This window comes from Podarcis vaucheri, assembly GCF_965113315.1.
Source record: "Podarcis vaucheri genome assembly, chromosome: 3".
In the NCBI taxonomy this organism is placed as follows: domain Eukaryota; kingdom Metazoa; phylum Chordata; class Lepidosauria; order Squamata; family Lacertidae; genus Podarcis; species Podarcis vaucheri.
The window spans coordinates 35797074-35817070 of record NC_138761.1 but is presented as its reverse complement, the minus strand read 5'-3'; the positions used below and the strand labels follow the sequence as shown (position 1 = coordinate 35817070).

Below are 19997 nucleotides of genomic sequence, written 5' to 3'. Positions count from 1 at the left end.
CGACAACTTTTGTGTCCAGATCTTCACTTTTTGAAAAATGGCAACCCTAGATAATCTAGTTTTAACTATTTTATCTGCAATCATTTTTTCTACTGTGTTTTTCCCCTGTATTGTCATTACTGGTGTGGATTATTCATTTACATATTAAACTTACTAGTTGCTTGTCAACTAACATTCAGCCGTGTTGATTTAATTTATTGTCAACTAACAGGTCTCCAAGTGACATACAATGAAGAACGTATACATAAATACCTTATAAAACAGAGTAGAATGAATGCTGCTGGGCTAATGACATTGTGGTTTTTGGAATTCTATTCTTAATGTTGTAGTTAAAGTGTTTTAGGGTTATTGCTGATTACTGTTATATACATTCTAAGTTTATATGCTGGAAGCCATCTTGAGAGGGGATGACCTGAAAGGTAGCCTCTAAATACTTCAAGTAAAAAACAACAGCACATTTATTACATATCAGTAGGATGGCTGTATGTGATTTCCAGACTTCCTCACTCACGTGTCTCCGGAAGGGAAGCTTTTGGGAGTCTTAGCAACAAGGCTCGCTTCCCCCTGATTGGCTGGTGCCTTTTCTCCCTCTGGCCTAGCGCTTTAGGGCATCCTTTCCTTACCAGGGCGGATTGTTCAGTCCCTTGCATTTTAATTGGCCAAGGCTTCTTGTGCCTGCGTCCTGATTGGATGTAGTGGGGGTGGCTCCTTGCCCTGGGTGATGCTGAGATCCCTTCTTACGGCAAATGAAAATGTCAGTCTGAGGAGATTTTTTGATTGGTGGCGATTGGTTGTGATCCAGCCCGTTTTCTTTCCCCATGCAGGTTGCATATAACCTGAGGTAATTGTCGCGCTTTCCTGGTAGCTCATGTTTCCGGGTGCCAATAGCTGAAAATCCTAGTTCAGTCTTTGGGTCACGGATTTTCATGAAGGGAAACGAAAGGCCTGGACTGACTTTGTCAATCCTTTGTCTATGACCAATCCAGGTAGTTCTCTTGGGAATGCCACAATGATACTGCTTCTTTTCAGGGAGCAACAGGCCGCTCTTAAGTACTTTCTGTCCCTTCACAGCATTGCTGCCTCCGTCAACCGCAGAAGCAGAAGCAGCAAGGTGGCAGCAGGGATAATCTTTTATTTATAACAGCAGATAGGGCTTCTTCAAACAAGCACAACATACAACAAGTTTCTTGTAGAGGAAATTCTGCAGTGATGCTGCTTTATAAATGGCACTGATATCCTTCGGCCAGAGGGAGAGAGCTGTGTCTAGCTCCACCCTCTGGGCCAAAGGATCCTGCTCCTGAAAATTAAAAATTAAAAAAGCAAAATATATACCCTCAAAAAAGGAGGGCATTGAATCCACAGAAGTACTTATAAGCACTGAAGGATACAAGGTAACACGTTTGATATGTCCTTTATATGAAAGGATGTTTGTGGGTGTTTGTGGGATGTTTGTAAAAAAAACCCAAAAACATGACCGCTATCACTATCCTCACAGCTCCTGGCAGCCATTTTAAATATAATCATAATAATATTAGTTTGCAGGTGGCTTACATAACACGGCTCTACCCCCCCTTTTATTCCTCCCCACTCCACCCCCCCTGCTGAAAGGTCCTAAAGGTTGAATGGAGCTGCTTCATATAAAATGGTAAGGCCGGTATACAAATCGCTGCTATATTCCCACTTCTACTCATGCAGTTCTCTGTTGGAGCACCATTAAGGGATGTTGTGCAGAAAGGGTGGAGATCTCCCTGTGAGGATTTTTATCTCCATGTGAGGCTCTGTTTGTGCTGTTGACTGACACTTGTGCCTACACCACTTCCTCGTTTCTAAGCTTTCCAAACATTTATTTTTGGAGGGCAGGAGGCCAACCAGGTTTTGAATTTTTCAGATAGCGGGGTGTGGTTTTTTTCCAGGGGGGAGGCAATGGTGAAAATAAATAAATAATGAATTTCCCTGATAATCCCCAGCACTGAAAACTAGTACAAGGAGTGAGAGATACAGACTCCTGCTGCACACTGGCAAGGAATGTCCAGCTCCATCACACGAAAGGGTATGTGGGTGGGAAAAGGCTATATTTGGGCAAGAACACCTCAACTGAGTCAGGCAAGCTGAAATTCCTCCCCTTTTACCAGTCCTTAGAAATCTAAGGGAGAGGTGTGCAAGGTGGGGGGTGGGGGACGACCCACAGGAGTAATAGATTCAAATGCTATGCTATGGTTCATATTTACCAACTTCACATGTTGTGAAACTGCTTTCAGGAGTCACTGTTATGTGACGTTTTTGCAGTGTGTGAATAACCGATTTAATCATTTTTCAAATGTGAATATTTAGATTCCATCCAATAAACATGGACATTCATTTTCACCCAGTTTAAATAGACTACCCTAGTGACTCTGCCCAGGAACAATCGGACCTTGTTCTGATCTGTCAGTCATGGCCACTCCATATTTATTTGCTGTGTAGGTTTGCAAAAGGGGCTGGGGCAAAATAGAGTGAAGCAGAAAGGAGAAACTCCGCAAAGAAGAGAAGGCAAATTGCGAAGTGCACAGGTTCCTGTCTTTCCATACTTAACCTCACAAACTGTCATGGGTGCTCGTAAGAAATAAGAGTATTTTAAAGGCATTCCCTCTATAGGTAGAAAAGGGAAGCATGTGACATCAAAAGGGATGCAAGGCCTGGTTGTAAGAATGAAATTGTACCATTTACACTATTTTAGGGTTGCCATATTGCAGAAAGTAAAATTCCTGACACCCGCAAAGTTGTTGATAGCAAGTGCTTGGGAAAGTGGGGCTAATGCCTGTACAGTACTATTACATAGTACAACTTGCAGGAAGTAATATCAAAATTAATGGGAAAGAATATAAAAATCTATTAAATAACATTTCTCATAATACTGAAAGTAAAACTGGAGAAGAGAGATTAATGCCTCTCTCATGCATTATCAATTCAGCTAATAATTTAATTTTTATTTTAACAGGTAACTTCATCTAGAAAAATGAAACACAATCAGAGCTGCTGTCAGACACCTCCCAGTGTCACTGTTCGTATAAAATCAAGTGCATCCAGATCTTATCAACAAAAAAAAGCTCTTAGCCTTAAACGACCGAAATTTAAAGATAGCCAGGAGACCTATGGGGAAAACATTAATAATAAGAAGCCAAAACGGCCAAAAGGTTCATGTCTTGTAATTCAGCGTCAGGAAATGACAGCTTTCTTTAAGCTATTTGGTAGGTTCCTTTATAAATCATTTTGTAAAATGCACCAAGTATATGCGTGTAGAACTTCACATTCAAAAGCAGTTGTGTCCAAAATGCTTTTTTGTGAGACATTTCATAAAGACTAATCTGAAATTACCTTATAAGCTAGAAGGGGTATATGGGAGCTTAAAACTGTATCTCACTGAGCCATACTCAAGGCTGACTTCACTACATCATGATGGTCATCATGAGATACTGGCATGCATAATGTACTATAAACTAGACTATTTGGGTAGCATCCAGTGGTGATTGCCTACAGATGTCTTTGTAGATGGAAGAAAAAGTCAGTAGAATGATGAGACGACCATTTTTGGCACGCCCTTGCACTGCAGATTGACCCCCTTCTAAATCTGCTCCAGAAGGTTGGGGAACCCTTCACAGAACATTTAGGGGGAGCCTAGGGCACAGCAGGGGAGGGTGCAGAAAATCACCATTAGAGAATGGAGAGAGTGCTTCTATTGAATCTGTTAATTTAATATGCCTCCAGATGGGGTCTAAATATTGTAATAACACAAATGAGTCATTGGATTAAAAAAAACCAACGTATTGGATTTTCCCCAGAAAGTACGGTAAATTTAGACTAAAGGTGTAGGACAGGGAATATGTGCTGACATGTTGCTATGATGTAAAAAAATTGCATGCATGAGGAGTACCCATCACACAATAAACTCCCATCTGAAAGCAGCCTGGTTAGAATAACCTCTGCGCTCAAATGTTCTGTCAAGTAATTCTCTAGGTCAGTAGTGAGAAACAGTTCTGCTTCCATTTGCCTGGAAGGGGAAGAGCAAATTGTTTTAATTTGTTAAAGGATTGTCTTGAATTAATGCTTCTTGAGCTTTGCATATAATTGTGTATGTCACAGCTGGCTTATTTTACAGATGATGACTTGATTCAAGATTTCTTGTGGATGGATTGTTGCTGTAAAATTTCAGACAAGGTAAAACTGGGTGTTGTCTTGAAAGTCTGTGAAACTTTAAGGGTGAGGAAATTGAGGATTTTGTTTCAATTACAGGCCAGCGCATTTGGGGTTGTATTCAGTCTTGTGCTCAGCAAATCATTCCCTCAGCATAACTTCTTCCTGCGCAATGGAATGACCTCCCTCTCTCCTCCCTTCACATGCTCTCTAATTTGTTCTGGGAGTTCCTCCAATCCTCCAGAGCAGATTTGTGGATGGCGTAGGGCACATGCGGAGGAGAAGGGGGAATCATTGAATACCACTCATTGTGGCCCTCTGAACTGTACATATCTTGCAAATGCAAATAGAAGTCCCTGTTTTTCCAGTCTGTGGCAGCCAAAACTAGAAGCTCCGGAGGCTGGGTTCCAGTTCACATATAATATGCAGGCTGTCCTTTGAAACATTTGTTTCAGATTAAACTCATGTTCCATTTATCTTAATGCCTATGCTCTTGTTTTAAACAACATGATTCACTTAAAGCTTTTTTGATTAGATAAAATTGTTTACTAGGAAGTTCCCAATGAATTCAGCGGGACCAGCTTCCTAGATGAGCAAGGCATTTTAAAAAACTCTGCTTGCAAAAATGTTTGATCACACTTAATCTGCTGAGACTGAGAGCTTCATGAATCTCTGCTGTTTTTCTGGTCAGATGTATGGAATACAAGGTATACTAGAAAATGTTTTTGAAGGAATGACCCATTTCCCCTTGTTAAGAAGCCATTCACAGACCTTGGCTCGCCATTCTGCCTCTTTGTCAGAGGATACAACTATGTATTTTCTACTAGTTGTTATGATCACAGTCCCGCTTTCACTGCACATTAATATATTGCAGCTAAAATATGAGGACCATACTGTTAATGCCAGATTCACTTAATGAAAATGAAGTATATGCTTTGCCCTACTGGTGAAAATATATTTTAGGGAAATGTTAAGTCATTTTAAGAAAAAATAATAGCCAGAAATTGATATTTTACCTTTTCCAACAGTACCTTTTGGCAATGACTTTTGTTTATTTCAAGCGAGCTGGCTACAGTATAAACGAACACACCAGGCTTAATTTCTTTGTAGCTCTGTAAGTATTTTCCAAATATTATGATTACAATTAAAATGTGTCAGAGGTTTCTTAAGACTTTATTATTTGAGATAACAGTGACGTTAGAAATAAACCTTACTGCACCTTCAATTACTTATTTAGGATGGGGTCTTGACTCTTGAAGGCTTATAGCATGTTGGAGATTAATATGCGGGTGCCAAGACTATGGTGGTAAATTACCCGTTGAACCTAGTTTATTAGTTGTTAAACTGTCATTGATTTCTGCAGATAAAGACTTTTGTCTCCCAAAGCATCCTCCTTATTTGAAAAGCTCCCCCCCCCCCGGCCGCCCAATAAAGGTTGCTGAGGGAGAAAAGCCCACCACAGCACAAAGCCTTCATAAGAATCAACTGGGCTTTTATTTCCCAGGTGCCACCTTTGAATGTATCCTCTATGCTTCTGCTTTGGTGATCACTCGTAGCCGAATAAGATTGTCTTCCATAAACACGGTTTTCTTGTTTTCTTTTGATTTGCCTCATTTGCTCTGTTTCTGTTAGCCGTGAGGGACAAGAATCCCGCCCACTGCACAATAGAAAAAATGATATTCAGCATACACTCTGGCTTATGATACTTCATTAAGCACTGCCCCCACACTTTCAAACCTTTTAAGAAGTAGAAACATGCTTTCTATATGTTAATCTTGAGATTTTCAGCATTCTTAATTGTGTGCCCATCTTTTCATCTGGTGAAAAATCATTTGGTAACTAAAGTTTCAGCACTTTGGAATGTATATAAATACCAAAGAAAAAGAGGAGGGAGAAACTTAGCAGTATACAAATGAGATCAAAACCATATTTAAGTGAGTCATAGTCCTCATCATTGTAGGTACCTGGCAAATACAGTTGAAGAAGATGATGAAGAGTCAAAATATGAGATTTTCCCATGGGCTTTAGGAAAATCCTGGAGAAAGCTTTTTCCTGATTTCTTAATTCGAAGGGATGAACTCTGGAGCAAGATGGATTATAGGGCTATTGTAAGCAGACGCTGCTGTGAGGAGGTAAGGCGGGTATATTTTATATGCATCAAGAAAGAGCAAATGAATTTTAATAGGCAGATTCTGTTTTGTAACAAGCCTCTTTCTGTTTTTTCACCAAGCTATATAAAGGAACTGTTTGTAAACATTATCCACCCAGCTATAATGAGTGGCTCAATTTAACTGCTGGTTGATACTTTGTTTTCAAAACATCCCAACCAATTATTTACCTTCAACGAAGGGGATTCCCTTATCAGAAATAATGACATTAGCAATTATTGGAAAATATGAAACCATTCACAGGGAATGTTTACACTGGCAAATTAAACAGAAAAAAAATGCATTAAAATTGACCAAGTCTGCAGTTGTATTCACACTTATTTGGGAGTAAGCACCTTTAGAATCAGTGAACTTACTTTTGGCTAACTATGCAAAGTGCAAGAAAGCAGTTATCAAACAGCATACTTTGCTTTTATTACTAACGTGAATTAAGGATATAGTCAGACCATTGGTAAGGAAATGCTAATGCTGTTTCTCTTCCCGAAAAAGACCTTTATGGTACCATATAGCCAGCTTTCCCATTAATGGATTACCATCAAACTCAGGTGAAAAGGGTTGCTACTTAGTAGAATAATCAGGATTGTGAATAAAAAAATTAGTTTGGGGCAGGGCAGTGGTAAACACATTTACAAAAAAAAATCTTCCCGATTTTTACTCAGGAAAATGGGAGAAAATTAAAATAAAACCATAGAATGGAGACTTTCATAGTACCAATGGAGGTAATTGCAATGCATCAGATCCCCTACAAAGAAAATTTACAGTATTTGGGGTTCTCTGTGAATTTCCCAGAGATACCTAGCTGGCCAGTGTGGGAAACAGGATGCTAGACCAAATAGGCCTTTGATCAGCAGGCCTGTTCTTTTGCCTGTCTGCTTTACCCATCATAAAACTAATTTCACCACTAAGAAATTGGCCTAGTACAGATGCAATGACAAACTGTAGTTTATTCTTACAACCATGGGCCTTGAGTTCACATGCTCCCCCCATCCTCTTTATATGTGAAGAGAGATTCTGGTTTTAAACCCATGGTTTTAAACCCATGTTTCCCAAGTTTGGACGAAACAACAAAAGTTTAAATGAACAAGGGATAGAAGCTTTAAATCTTCTTCCTTCATGCATAAACCTGAAGCCATAGACTTAGAAGCTTTACTATCTCAAATGAGATTTTCTATTACAGAATAGTTCACAGGTTTTTTGGATGTAAAGTAGTACAGTAGTCTGCTTTCCCCACAGTTCAAGACAGGAGCTGCGTTTCATTTTCATGGAAGTTAAATGCTAAAATACTAATGTATTTTACGCCAAAGAATAAACGGACATAAATCTGACATCAAGAATCACAAAACAGAGAAACCAGTAGGAGAACACTTCAATCTCCCAGGACATTCTATACAAGATCTCAAAGTAGCTGTTTTACTACAAAGGAATTTCAGAAATAGACTGGAAAGAGAAGCTGCTGAATTACAACTCATTACCAAACTTAAAACCATGGAAAGACCTGGGCTGAAGAAAGACATTGGATTCTTATCTCACTATACATGACTAAACCATTTCTCACCTTCTCACCTCTTGCCTTTTCCTGTAAGACCTATTACAGTCGTCAACAGGCTCTCTCAGCTATCTGCCTATCTCCCATTCCCACCACCCTTCTGAGTAACACCCCTCCCCACCTTCTCACTATATAGAAGGATCTGGCAACTTCTGTTTCAGTGTATCTGAAGAAGTGTGCATGCACACGAAAGCTCATACCAAGAACTAACTTAGTTGGTCTTTAAGGTGCTACTGGAAGGAATTTTTTTTATTTTGACTATGGCAGACCAACACGGCTACCTATCTACTAATGTATTAGTATTATCTATCAAATGTTACATTATTTATCAAGTCGCACATTGTTTACACATGTATTAAAATAGATAATCAAAATTTGAAAAAAATAACAGTTTTAATTATGTGTAATTTATTAGTCTTTTGTATATCTGGATAGCTGTTAGTAAATGAAAAAATGTGTTTTTGTTCTAAGTTAGGCCTAATTAACATTCCCAGGAGTGGAAAAGTGGTTTGTTCAGGATCTTAAAAAGTAGTCCAATAAATAGCAGCTCATTCCTGTTCCCTGCTCTGTAACTGTTTTACTAGCAATTAAGAAAGCTAACAACACCAACTAATGATCCTTTGTGATTTTTATGCATTATTTGCTTGTTCTGATAATAGCTCCATTTTGGTTTTTTGGTTTTTTTAAACACAGGTAATGGCTATAGCTTCCACACATTATATATGGCAGCGGGAGCGTTCTATTCATCATAGTGGAGCTACAAGAAACAATAGCAGAGATGGAGTACAGTTTCCTCGAGGACCCAATGCCACACCTACAGACTGTTTGCTTTGTGGGAAAAAGACAAGATACATACGGCTGGGATTATCCTCCTCTTCCTCCAATGGCACACTGGAAATGATGGAACAACATATACCTCAGGGATTGCATGACTCTCTTCCAGCTGGTAAAATACCTGAGCCATCTCTGCACTGTTATTCACAAGGTATGGTATGGTAAACACTGAAGTAATTTTATTTATGCTACCTTGACAGCCCCATACTAGCTGTGTCATTCAGAAGTCAATACCCTTGATTTAATGAAACTTGCTTAGGTATACTCAATATTCTCAGCAATGTTATCGCTATTGGTGTATAGGTTGAATCTACATCCTTTAAGCCTCGTAGGTGGATCATAGTTACTTACAGCCTCCTTGACGGAGAAAAGCCATTGTCATATGTGCAACATGTGCATAAAACACAGTTCTGGGCATAATGTTTTGATCACACCTGCATCCTTTGGTGGTGGTGTTCGCATTCCAGCTTTTTCCTGGATGGAAGCTTCTCTCTGTCCCTGGTCCTTATGATTGTTCTATCTCTCCTTCTCAGTCATTTATAGAATGCTTCCCTTCCCTTCTAAATTGTGAATTTGGTAAATGATAGATTTTGTAAAATGAACTACAAGAAAAATCTAAGCCTAGCTACTTTATAGCCCCTTCTCAAAGCCACTCAACTCAGTTTTCCAGCAAATTACATCAAATATGAGCTGAGTTTTGTAAGTTCAATTAAAAGCGAAACTGATTCTCCTACAAACATTAGTGCTGGGAAAGTGAAAAGAAATGTTAAAAGCATGTGTGTGTTTTCTGGATATACTTTTTAAAAATAAAAAAATGATGAACACTGTCTCTGGAACCTAACTGCTTGGTAAGATATGTAGTAATCAAGACATGAAGTAATCAAGCAGCGTCTATCAAAAGTGATCAACTTTTTGCTTTAAAGCGATCTCCTCTAGTTCTAAGATAGCAATTCTATACTCCTCCTTGTTGACTTCTTGGTGACTCCTTTAATTCAGATTTATGTTTATAGTGCTAAACAAATGTAGGGTGACACCTTCTGTTGTTAGTATAAAAGCACTGCTGTAAGAGGATCCTGATTTGTCAGTTCTTTATGTACAAATGATGGGATGAACTCAGCAGTTGGCAATGAAGTAGCATCTGTCACTCACAGTGAGTATGTGGGGTAATACAGCAGTTACCGTAGTAAGGATTCAACTACCCAGCTGTAGGGAAGAACAACAGATGGCTCCCGAACAAGCGTAGCATTTCATTGGCAAGCCACTTTACAACCTTTTCTTTGTTTATAGATGGAGAACAGACATTTTTCATCCTACATTAATTATCCACTGCTCCTATAAGTGTAACCCATCCTATAGAACACAATAAGCACGTCACGTTACCTGGGACAAACTGCACTATAATCCCATATGCATTCAATGTGAATTTCTTCCCTAATTTTTCATAGATTGCAAACATCTGCCCAACAAAGGAAGAAAAAGTAGCTGCACATGTCAAGATAAAGCCATGGACTGGTTTACTGGAAATGAAGAATAAAAAAACCACACTTCAGCCAACAACTTAAGAAATTATCAGGAAGCCCAATTAATTGTCTGAATGAAATACATTTCACAATATATGATTTATTCTTTAAAGTTTTGTATTTCACTGAATCTTTTAGTATCAAAAATATTGTCAACATAAATCAAAGTTGTGGATTCCTAATTTGCATAAACAACAATGATATAATTTACAATTTTAATCCTGGTGAAGTGCAATCTTCAAATCAGCATATACCACTTGAAGTAGTATTTGGATATGCCGGGTTAAATTTCCGCAGCTTGACAAGAAAGGCTAGTTTGGAAGGAAAATAAAACATCAGCATTAGTGATACCACACATAAGTAGCCGGAAAGCAGAAATATTTATTAATTAATTCCATTTTTCTTTGAAAAAGTAATAGTGCTTATGAAAAAATAGTAGTAATAAATGTATATCTTATAAAATATTTGCCAAGCCATTCTTACCTGTGTGCCCAACTTGCCAAGGGTAAGGTCTAGCAATATATGGTGGTTTTGTCTCATCAGAAATGAGAGCTGTTAAAATAAAATTTAGAAAGTTGTTGTGCAGCACTCTTAATTCCAATTTCTGATATACATAATTCTACCTCGGGACATTCTTTTCCACGTTGAACCCATTTGTTGTTTCCTTCCCTCCCACTTCTGGAAAACCCCTTCTCTCTTTTCTCTAGACAGATCTTTGTTCTCTCATATGTCCTCACTCCTCAAAGACAAGAGTGGTAAAGGTACTAGAAAGGTGGGCTAGAAATCTCAGTGGACAATATTCAGTTGTGCCCATTCATGAGTGAAACAGATTTCTACTCTCCTCCTTTCTGCAGCCCCCCAGATATGCTCCAGAGATCCGGGTGATTCCCTGGAGCAGATTTGGGGGGCCCATAGAGGCTGCAGGACAGAGGAGAGGAAGGGAAATTTCACTTGCTCAACACTGAATATCACCATCATAAATAAGAACCCAATACCAGGCCCTTACAGACAAAAATACAGTAGCAGATTGCGTACCCAGCAACAGTCTGCTGGTGGGCAGCTCAGGCTGCATTTTACATAAAGGTTCACATCTCGACCACAGCATGTGGGACTGCAACCTTCTAGTGACTGCCACAAAACAAGATCTCATTAGAACTTGGTCCATACCATCATCTTCTTTGTTCTGTTGAGCAGGAATCTCCTCATTTTCATCATGACAAGCTGATTCATTGTTCTTGTTCTGATTGGATTTCATATTGTGGAAAACGCCACCAATTTTCCAGGAAGCTGGGATTACTATCCAATCTCTGTGTGTCACCTCAACTATCCTTTCACAAAAAAGGTTTATCTTGCTGGTCCGGATGGCTTCCACCAGATCAATAACCTGGGTGATACTTTTAGAAGAATTCAAATAATATATATTGCCAGTGAATAAATCTACACATATGCATAAATGTATAAAATATAATAGTTTGTACAGTGGTACCTCGGGTTACATACGCTTCAGATTACAGACTCCGCTAACCCAGAAATAATATCTTGGGTTAAGAACTTTGCTTCAGGATAAGAACAGAAATGGCAGTGTGGCAGCAGCAGGAGGCCCCATTAGCTAAAGTGGTGCTTCAGGTTAAGAACGAACCTCCAGAACAAATTAAGTACGTAACCAGAGGTACCACTGTATTGTAAACCTATCATATGCCTATTCAATCAGAGGTTAGTCCCACTTCCAAGTAAGTGTGCATAGGGCCGCAGTATTTCACTTGGTTAAAGAGCTATATTTAAATTTGACTGTAGCCAGCCCAAATGTTTTTACTAAACTAGCTTTCTTGCCTGAACTACAAGTTCGTTTATCCCAAAGAGCAACGAGACTATAAAACATGACAAACAGCCATCAGTTATCACTTATTAGGAACTAGGACACACTGATGATGTAACTGACTAGCCCCAATGCTATCTAAACATTAATATTTTGCTTTTCCCCTTCAGCTTAGAAGCACACAAGGCAGCATATCAAAAGTCTATTACAATAACATTTATACTAAAACCATATTAGATGCAATGATCTCAGTCAACAGGTCAAAAGAACATCTCAGTCAAAACAACTTTAAGAAAGATCTCAGTCAAAACAACTTTAAGAAAGAGCCTTAGATCTGTATTTTCCCTTCTTGGGTGCCTGGCTTAGAGGAATATATTGCAGTTTGTTAAGTCACAGTTTCCCCAGTTTGGATGCCACAGGAAGCTGTTTTAATAAACCACATTCTTTTCATTGAAGCTTGATATGCAAAGGGAGACAGGAAAAGGAGGGAGGACAAGGAGGAAGGTTCAATCTCAGTCCACTATAAATAACAGTATATTGGACCAAGAAAATTGTGTCTGTCAGTTATTATAGCTTTTTGGAAATCTGAAGTTAGGATAAATGTACTTTATAATAATCTTTAAGACCATTTATAAACAAACTGCATGAAGCCATTGCAAGTTTAATGAAGCTATCACTCCATGTAGCAGAAAGGAGCATGTAAATAGGCAGGATCAATACTTACTTTGCAAGGTATACTGCACAAACGCCCCCCATTTTAAGATTTGGGATAGCCACAGATAAAACGTTCTGGGGCACAAGCATATCCAAAGCTATCTATGGAAGAAACATACATCATTGAAAACTTTAAAGGAGAATATAAAGGATGTGTTTTCTGTGCAAATCTATGAGGATATTAGAATATTAATTTGGATAAATTATATTAAAAGGTGAAAAGAAAGTGATCAAGGTAATGGAAAAGTCATGGTGAGTTGCAATAACACAAAATAGCATCACCATTAATACTAACAGTAATAATAGTATTATTTTTATTTGCCTTCCAGCAAACACTGAAATCTCGATATACCTTCTCTGTGCTCACTAGAAGTAACTGCCCACCCACCACCACAAAAAACCCCAGTTAAAAACTGAAGCAGAAATTATCAGGATTTCAATCAAAAACCCTCACAAGTTTCTTTCTAATGGAAGCCTTTTCTACTCACTGTTTCAAAGAATGAATTGGGTTGGAGAACAGAACTTACTCTGTTTTTTAAAACTTTAAAGGAGAATATAAAAGATGTGTTTTCTGTGCAAATCTATGAGGATATTAGACCAGCAGTAACACCACTGCTGAATAAAGTTTGAATCTAGTGTAACTTTTTACCACCTTAACTTAAACTGGCTTCCTTTACACTAGCTTTTTGCTCCCTAAATGTACCATTACTAAGTACTTGCTTTCTAGCTTTGAAAAAAGACCAATCCACTTTTCTCATATCTCTCTTTTCTCAGGGGGAGATGTGATAATTCCAGAAACAGGGTGCCCGTTTTGTTTCTTTGTTGTTGTTGTTTTAAATATACTTACTGCATCAAATGTTACATTTTTCAAAGCCTCAGCTGCTGTTAAAATGTCTTCATTAATGAAATCCACATTATCTGGCCACTCTAAAGGATGACTTATTTTCCATGCATCACGCCACCTCTTATAATTCTTTTTCGCCACTCTGTAGTGGTCTCTCCGGACTTCATAACTTACAACACGTCCCTGTGGCCCAACTGAAAACAAATAAAATTGAACCAAAATTAGTTACTGCTCTCTTCATTTATGCCAAGTTGAATAAATGACACAGGAAATGAAACACTAGCATACCAGATATTATAACTTATTTCCTAATATCACAACCACTCAGAGCATAATGGCTAACAGGGCTATAAAGCTTACATGGCAGTAGGGCTTTATTATTATTATTATTATTATTATTATTATTATTATTATTATTATTAACATTTCTATACTGCCTTTTATCCAAGGATCACAGCACAGTTTACAATATAAAACTGCAATACTATTATGGCACTCACCTCCTAGAGTCATTGCTTATCCCCCACTGGTTGTTTTCAGGAGCCACCAAATTTTAAGCTGCTAACATACAGCATTGCAATGTGCTTTAGTGGAAGGGCCATAGCTCGGTGGAGCATCTGGTTTGCATGCAGAAGCTCCCTGGCATCTCCAGTTAGGGCTGAGAAACACTCCTGTCTGAAACCCTCAAGGCCTGCTGCCTTACTGAGCTTATATGGCCCAAGGGTCTGACTTGGTATAAGGCAAATTCCTATGCACCTGCAGAGTTCCTGGGATATCAGTTCCTGGGATAGCTCAGCTGGTAGAGCACGAGACTCAGAATCTTAGGGTTGTGGGTTTGAGCCCCATGTTGAGCAAAAAGATTGGACTAGATGACTCTCATGGTCACTTCCAACTCTATGATTCTAAGGAAGAGACGTGTGGTGGTGGCAGGTGACTCCCTACGGAGTGGGACAGAGGCAGCAGTGTGTGGAAGAATGACTCGTGGTTTCAGTTGTTTCTACGCAGATACACAGAGGATGGGAAACAAGCAAGAAGAAGTTGAGCTCTTAAGTCAGGATGACAAATATGACCTAATAGATATTACTGTGGATATCTGCTATAGATCTCCAAGCCAGACTGAGGACTTGGATGTCTTCACCTGAAAGGAAAGCAGTGCTCAACTTGGCAATAACAGAATAAATAATGAAAGGCAGGAGCTGCACTTCAAGATAGCAGATTGTATTAGTCACAGAAGTATGCCTGCACATTTATGCAATTACCTTGTAATAACAGCTAGGTGTAGTTACCAGAATGCTGGTCCTGGCCTGGGACAGGAAGGTAAAGGGACCCCTGACCATTAGGTCCAGTCGTGACCGACTCTGGGGTTGCGGCACTCATCTCACTTTATTGGCCGAGGGAGCCGGCATACAGTGCGGCCAGCACGACTAAGCCGCTTCTGGCAAACCAGAGCAGCACACGGAAACGGCGTTTACCTTCCCGCCGGAACGGTACCTATTTATCTACTTGTACTTTGACGTGCTTTCGAACTGCTAGGTTGGCAGGAGCAGGGACCGAGCAACAGGAGCTCACCCTATCGCGGGGATTCGAACCGCCGACCTTCTGATTGGCAAGTCCTAGGCTCTGTGGTTTAACCCACAACGCCACCCGCGTCCCTGGGACAGGAAGGCCCATGATTAAATCTACAAGCAGCTGTGATGCTGACTGGGCAACCTAAGGCTAATCGAAAGCAATTCCTGGTGCCTTTGTGATGTTTTTGGATTACAACTCCCATCAGCCCCAACCAGCATGCAGTGATGACCAGGACTTGCAGTCCAACACCACCAGGGCTTTGGTGTTCAGCACATTGGCTCCCCTGAGCTAATCACTCACTTAGTCCAATGAACTTTCCTGAATTGTTTGTGGTTTTTAAAAATGGCATAGCCCCATGTTTGAGACCTCCAGGTATAGGACAGTATATAAATTCAATAAATAATAATAATGTACAGCGCCCTGAACTTATTAGTGAAAGGCAGTATGTAATTTGAAAGGAGGGGACAGTACACCAAGGCTTGATTCTCACATTTAGTGTCCAAAGTGTCAGTGTCAAGGTGCCTAAAGAGTGTTCCTATGCCCCAAAGTGCATCCATTCTCACATGCCAACATTTCCTCTGACTTCAGCCCTGCATGATGAAATGAGAGCTCTGCCATTTTCTGGAAAGCAGCTAAAGTTCCCAGCACGTAGGACTGAATTTGAATAAATTAGAGTAATTCAAGAGTAATTCAGGGCATAATAATGACAAGGGGGACAATGATAGAGCACATGTTTTGCATACAGAAAGTTTTGGGTTTAAATCCTAAGCATACCAATTAAAAGGGACATATAGCATAAGATGAAGAACCCTGGAAAGCCACTGCCAGTCAGAGTAAGCAATATTGGGCTAGGCAGGCAATCTGACCCAATACAAGGAAGCTCCCTGTGTTCTTAAAATGTGTGGGAGAGCTGGCATTCTGTCAACAGACAATATTTTACCTGCTCGTGATAGAAATAAACTCATACCACCAGACCCAGAACCTGCTTCCAGCACTGTGTCGCCTTGACTGACGTCCATTAGCAGCAGCATTGCATTAATATCCTACATGTTAAAAAAGCAAAGAACATAAATGTTTAGCTTAGCCCTTGTGCTTTATAGCATATTTGTGCTTTTTAAGCAAATTGATAACCGCTGGCTAAGACTTATGGGAAATAAGAATACTACTCAGCACTTATATACCATTTTACAGTGTTCAAAGTGTTTCATTTATATATCTTAGTAAACCTTTCAAACAGTGAGGCTATTAGGTAATTTTAGATTCTGAACCTAATGGTGGTGGTGGCTTAAGACGGGAAATCTCCAGATTTACTGCTCTAAAACCAGGGCAATCGGTGTTTCAGGTTTCTCTCTCTCTCACTGGACTTTGTTCTGGGACCTGCCATCTGACCTGTAACCCCATTCATCACTTAGATTTTGCAACTACTGTACTAGTAACCTTAATTCCGGGAGCCATCGGAGAAAAAGTGGTCCAAGCCATCATCAGGTTCCCCCTTAAGGCGCCTCCATCGCTATCGCTGGATCAACCCGGTTGTCCCTGGAATTACAACTCCCGCCATCCCTGCCCATTGGCCACGTCGACTGGGGTTGATGGGAGCGGGAGTCCAACGACAGCTTGGGGGCGGCGGCGGCAGCGGCAGCGGCAGAGCTCTCGCACCTTGGGATACGAGATGGTGGGTCCTCTCTCCATCAGCAACACAAACTCTTCCAGCGAAGGCCTCCGAATCAGGAAGGTGTGGCCCGTGGATGTCCGGAACATCTGCCCGGGCAGTTTGCCCACGATGTCGGCGTGCTTCACCGCCCCCCAGGTGCTCGTCAGCACTCCGTCGGCGGCGAGTTTACACAGCTTCTTGAACTCGGCGTCGCGCCTCCGTCGGCTCTCCGCTAGGAACAGATCCCCGGCCTGGAAGGGCGCGTTTTTGGAAGGCGCGTCCCGGAGCTCCTCGGAGGGAGAGTCCCAATCCGGCTGGAGTTCCTCCTGGGGAACGACGTCAGCGAAAGGAGGGGAGGAGGATGCCTCTGCGACGTGCGGGGAAAGGTGCTCCCCGTGCTGGACCAGCTGGCTCAGCCTCTCCGAGGGAGAGAGGGACCTGTGCCACGCGCGCCTCCGAGCGACCGCCGGCCCCGGAGCCGCAGCAGAGCCGGCCGGCGGTCCCTGGGGCTCGTCCCGTCCATCCTTGTCCCCGGCGGAGCTAGAAAGCGCTCTGCGGCTGGAGCCGAGGGAGCCGATCCCCGCGCGCAGCAGCAGCGGCGCCCCTTGCAGCTCCCTCGGGTGGGTGCTGCAGGTCTCCGGAGCCGCAGCCTGGAAGCCCAGCGTGTCCCTCGACGGCGGCCGCGGCTGCTTGCCCGCGAGAGCAGCCCGACTCTCCCAGCTCGAAGCGCGCACCTCCAGCAGGCTCCCGAGGCGCCAGCACCTCATCGTCGCTTTTATACACGGCCGCCTCTTCCGGGACAAGGAGCCCCGCAGACCCTCCTCTCCTCTAGGTCTCTCCGACGGCCACCGCAGGGTTTGCACCGCTGCAGGTTCCCCCGGGCCGGAGGGCGGCTTGCATCGCTACGCACGGCGGTGCAGGAGCCCCGTGGAGCCTGAGGCCGTCGGCGAAAGTGCGGACGTCTAGTAGGCTTCTAGTAGGAACCTCGCAGGCGCCCGGGCAGAACAGGGCAAGGAGGGACCAAAGGATTGGGGAAAGCAAACGGAACTCCGCGCGGCTCCCACCTCCGGTTCCGATTAGGCTCCTCGAGGGGCGGGGCCAGAGAGGGGACAGGCGTATTGTGAAAACGGAGCAGGCTGGGTTAGAAATGGTTGCAGAAAATGATCGTGCGCACTACTGCGTTTCCGTGATAGGGAAGACTGGACCTGTTGAACCTCGGTCCGCTGGTCTTGAAGGGTCCGTTCTCTTTCCCTGCCTTATTTCTTCTTTTTAAATGGAGAAAACAGTGCTAGCAACCCCCCGCAGCAAACAGAAGCTTGTCAATGGCACTCTTGCAGTCTTCCAAATCGAGGCAGCTTCGAGCGGCGCAGGCTCATTCCTGCATCTTCATCGAGTTCTGCCTTTCGTAGACAAAGCTGCCTTATCAGGAAAACAAAAAGTCATGGTCGCCTGGCTTCTTTTGTACCGCCCCCCTTTCTCCCCAAGAAAGGAGGCATGGTTCATTTAAAGCACCGAAATGGAAGAGAGCCTTTAAACTCTCTCGCTGTATTCATAAATGCACATATTTTAATTATTGCACTATTTTTTTATACCCCTCATGCCCCGCAAATGGAGGACTTTATCCGCTGCAAATGGAAAGTGGACGTTTTACTATAGGACAATGAGACTGTAGTCCCTTTGGGGAGAAGGAGCGCAAGCGTGACGTCAATGCCGTGCGCCCATCTAGCTCCACATGGTTGCCCACATGTCTCCCAGCGTCTGCAGCCTTTCTTCAGCTGTGGATGCTCAGAATACCTACTTCTTAGGTGTAGCATGATAGAATTATAAGTTTCTAATGAAAGGGGCGGGGAGTCTGTACGGTTGTCACAATGCACAAGTGTCAATCGAGTAATCATTTACGGCAGCGAGCCTATGCACACTTATTCGGACACTTACCGAATAAGTGAGACTTCTGAGTGAATGGCTGGATTGCACTGTAAATCTCGATCAACTGACATACAGCTAAATCAATACTTCTAAAGGGCAAATAACAGTTCTTCAAAGAGACAAGTGCATGAACTAGGAGTGTCCTTACTGAGATGGTGCAATGTTTGCAATGTTTTTTTTTAAAAAAACAGATTATTGAATTAAAATACATTAAAAATAAAAAAGTTTTTCAGTCAACTACATACTGCAGCTCAAAAATCAATGGGGATAATATAAACAGTTTGTGAGCAATATTTTCTGTGTTTTGTTTCTTTTTTGTTCTAAACAATTAACTTTTTTTTAGTGGTATGGTGTACCAATCTATTCTTAATAATGGGTGAGAATTCATCAAGTGGAGGATAGGAGTCAGAAACAGGCAGCAGCCAAGTGGAGACAACCTTCTGACATGAATCCCAGTAGTTTGAGTCCTTCAACATAGCTTACTTGGTATGGCCATACAGCAGCCGCTCCTTTTGCTGTCCCACATTGACAAAATTAGAAGCCACATGAAACATTGTAAATGAGTTGGTTTAGATAAACTGGAGCATTCAGAGCAAATATAAGTGGAGAATACACCTCTGAGATGAAAAAATGTATAAAATTAAATGGAAAAGGGGCTTTAGAAGGTAAAGGTACCCCTGACCATTAGGTCCAGTCACGGACGACTCTGTGGTTGCGGCGCTCATCTCGCTCTATAGGCCGAGGGAGCCGGTGTTTGTCCGCAGACAGCTTCTGGGTCATGAGGCCAGCGTGCCTAAGCCACTTCTGGCGAACAGAGCAGCGCATGGAAACGCCGTTTTACCTTCCCACTGGAGCAGTATCGATTTATCTACTTGCACTTTGATGTGCTTTCAAACTGCTAGGTGGGCAGGAGCTGGGACTGAACAATGGGAGCGCATCCCATTGCAGGGATTCGAACCGCCGACCTTCTGATCGGCAAGCCCAATCACAAGCAAAGCCTGGTTTTAAAGCTATCTTAATTTCAAATAACCTATTCAAATATGTTATTGGTACCCCAGTTAGATATTAAAAATCCCACCCATAAAGTTACAGGGGAACCGAGTATCTTTAGAGTTTGGAGCACAGCATTTATTCGTTTTGGAGGTGTAATTCCATTTTAAGCCTGAATGTGGGGGGAAATGTTTCAGTGAGCATGTTAGCCATTTTGAAACAGTGTTCAGAATTTCCAATCTGTTTGTA

At 41.7% G+C, this 19997-nt stretch overlaps 2 protein-coding genes across 6 annotated transcripts; one reads left to right on the top strand and one right to left on the bottom strand.

The window, feature by feature from the left end:
- The first annotated feature begins 288 nt into the window (after positions 1 to 288).
- Positions 289 to 10823, top strand: SPDYA (speedy/RINGO cell cycle regulator family member A). 5 transcript variants are annotated; one of them, XM_082214882.1, is made up of 8 exons: positions 289 to 841; positions 1968 to 2050; positions 2978 to 3227; positions 4136 to 4194; positions 5199 to 5284; positions 6131 to 6302; positions 8578 to 8869; positions 10164 to 10823. In XM_082214882.1, the coding sequence occupies exons 3-8, from the start codon at positions 2996 to 2998 to the stop codon at positions 10250 to 10252; spliced, it is 930 nt and encodes a 309-aa protein (XP_082071008.1). In that variant the 5' UTR covers positions 289 to 841; positions 1968 to 2050; positions 2978 to 2995; the 3' UTR covers positions 10253 to 10823. The 5 variants fall into 5 exon arrangements, with proteins under 5 accessions (XP_082071008.1, XP_082071007.1, XP_082071009.1 ...); XM_082214881.1 differs by lacking the exon at positions 1968 to 2050 and having other exon boundaries at positions 514 to 841; XM_082214883.1 differs by lacking the exons at positions 289 to 841; positions 1968 to 2050 and adding an exon at positions 863 to 1391.
- TRMT61B (tRNA methyltransferase 61B) lies at positions 10319 to 17899 on the bottom strand. Its single transcript, XM_082214856.1, has 7 exons — positions 16838 to 17899; positions 16122 to 16224; positions 13616 to 13806; positions 12779 to 12870; positions 11406 to 11632; positions 10722 to 10790; positions 10319 to 10549 (listed from the first exon to the last, which is right to left on the bottom strand). Exons 1-7 carry the CDS (start codon positions 17597 to 17599, stop codon positions 10482 to 10484), a joined length of 1512 nt encoding a protein of 503 aa, XP_082070982.1. The 5' UTR covers positions 17600 to 17899; the 3' UTR covers positions 10319 to 10481.
- Positions 17900 to 19997: the final 2098 nt, after the last annotated feature.

Excerpts from the sequence above, each read along its gene's own strand:
- SPDYA (XM_082214879.1), top strand. The coding sequence starts at position 1,690 with ATGCAGTTCTCTGTTGGAGCACCATTAAGGGATGTTGTGCAGAAAGGG. Across the intron at positions 1,771-2,977 it reads GTGAGGATTTTTATCTCCAT|GTAACTTCATCTAGAAAAAT; the intron begins GTGAGGCTCTGT and ends TTATTTTAACAG. Across the intron at positions 3,228-4,135 it reads AGCTTTCTTTAAGCTATTTG|ATGATGACTTGATTCAAGAT; the intron begins GTAGGTTCCTTT and ends CTTATTTTACAG.
- TRMT61B (XM_082214856.1), bottom strand. The coding sequence starts at position 17,599 with ATGAGGTGCTGGCGCCTCGGGAGCCTGCTGGAGGTGCGCGCTTCGAGC. Across the intron at positions 13,807-16,121 it reads TTTATTTCTATCACGAGCAG|TTGGGCCACAGGGACGTGTT; the intron begins GTAAAATATTGT and ends ATTTGTTTTCAG. Across the intron at positions 11,633-12,778 it reads TGTGCAGTATACCTTGCAAA|TATCACCCAGGTTATTGATC; the intron begins GTAAGTATTGAT and ends TTCTTCTAAAAG.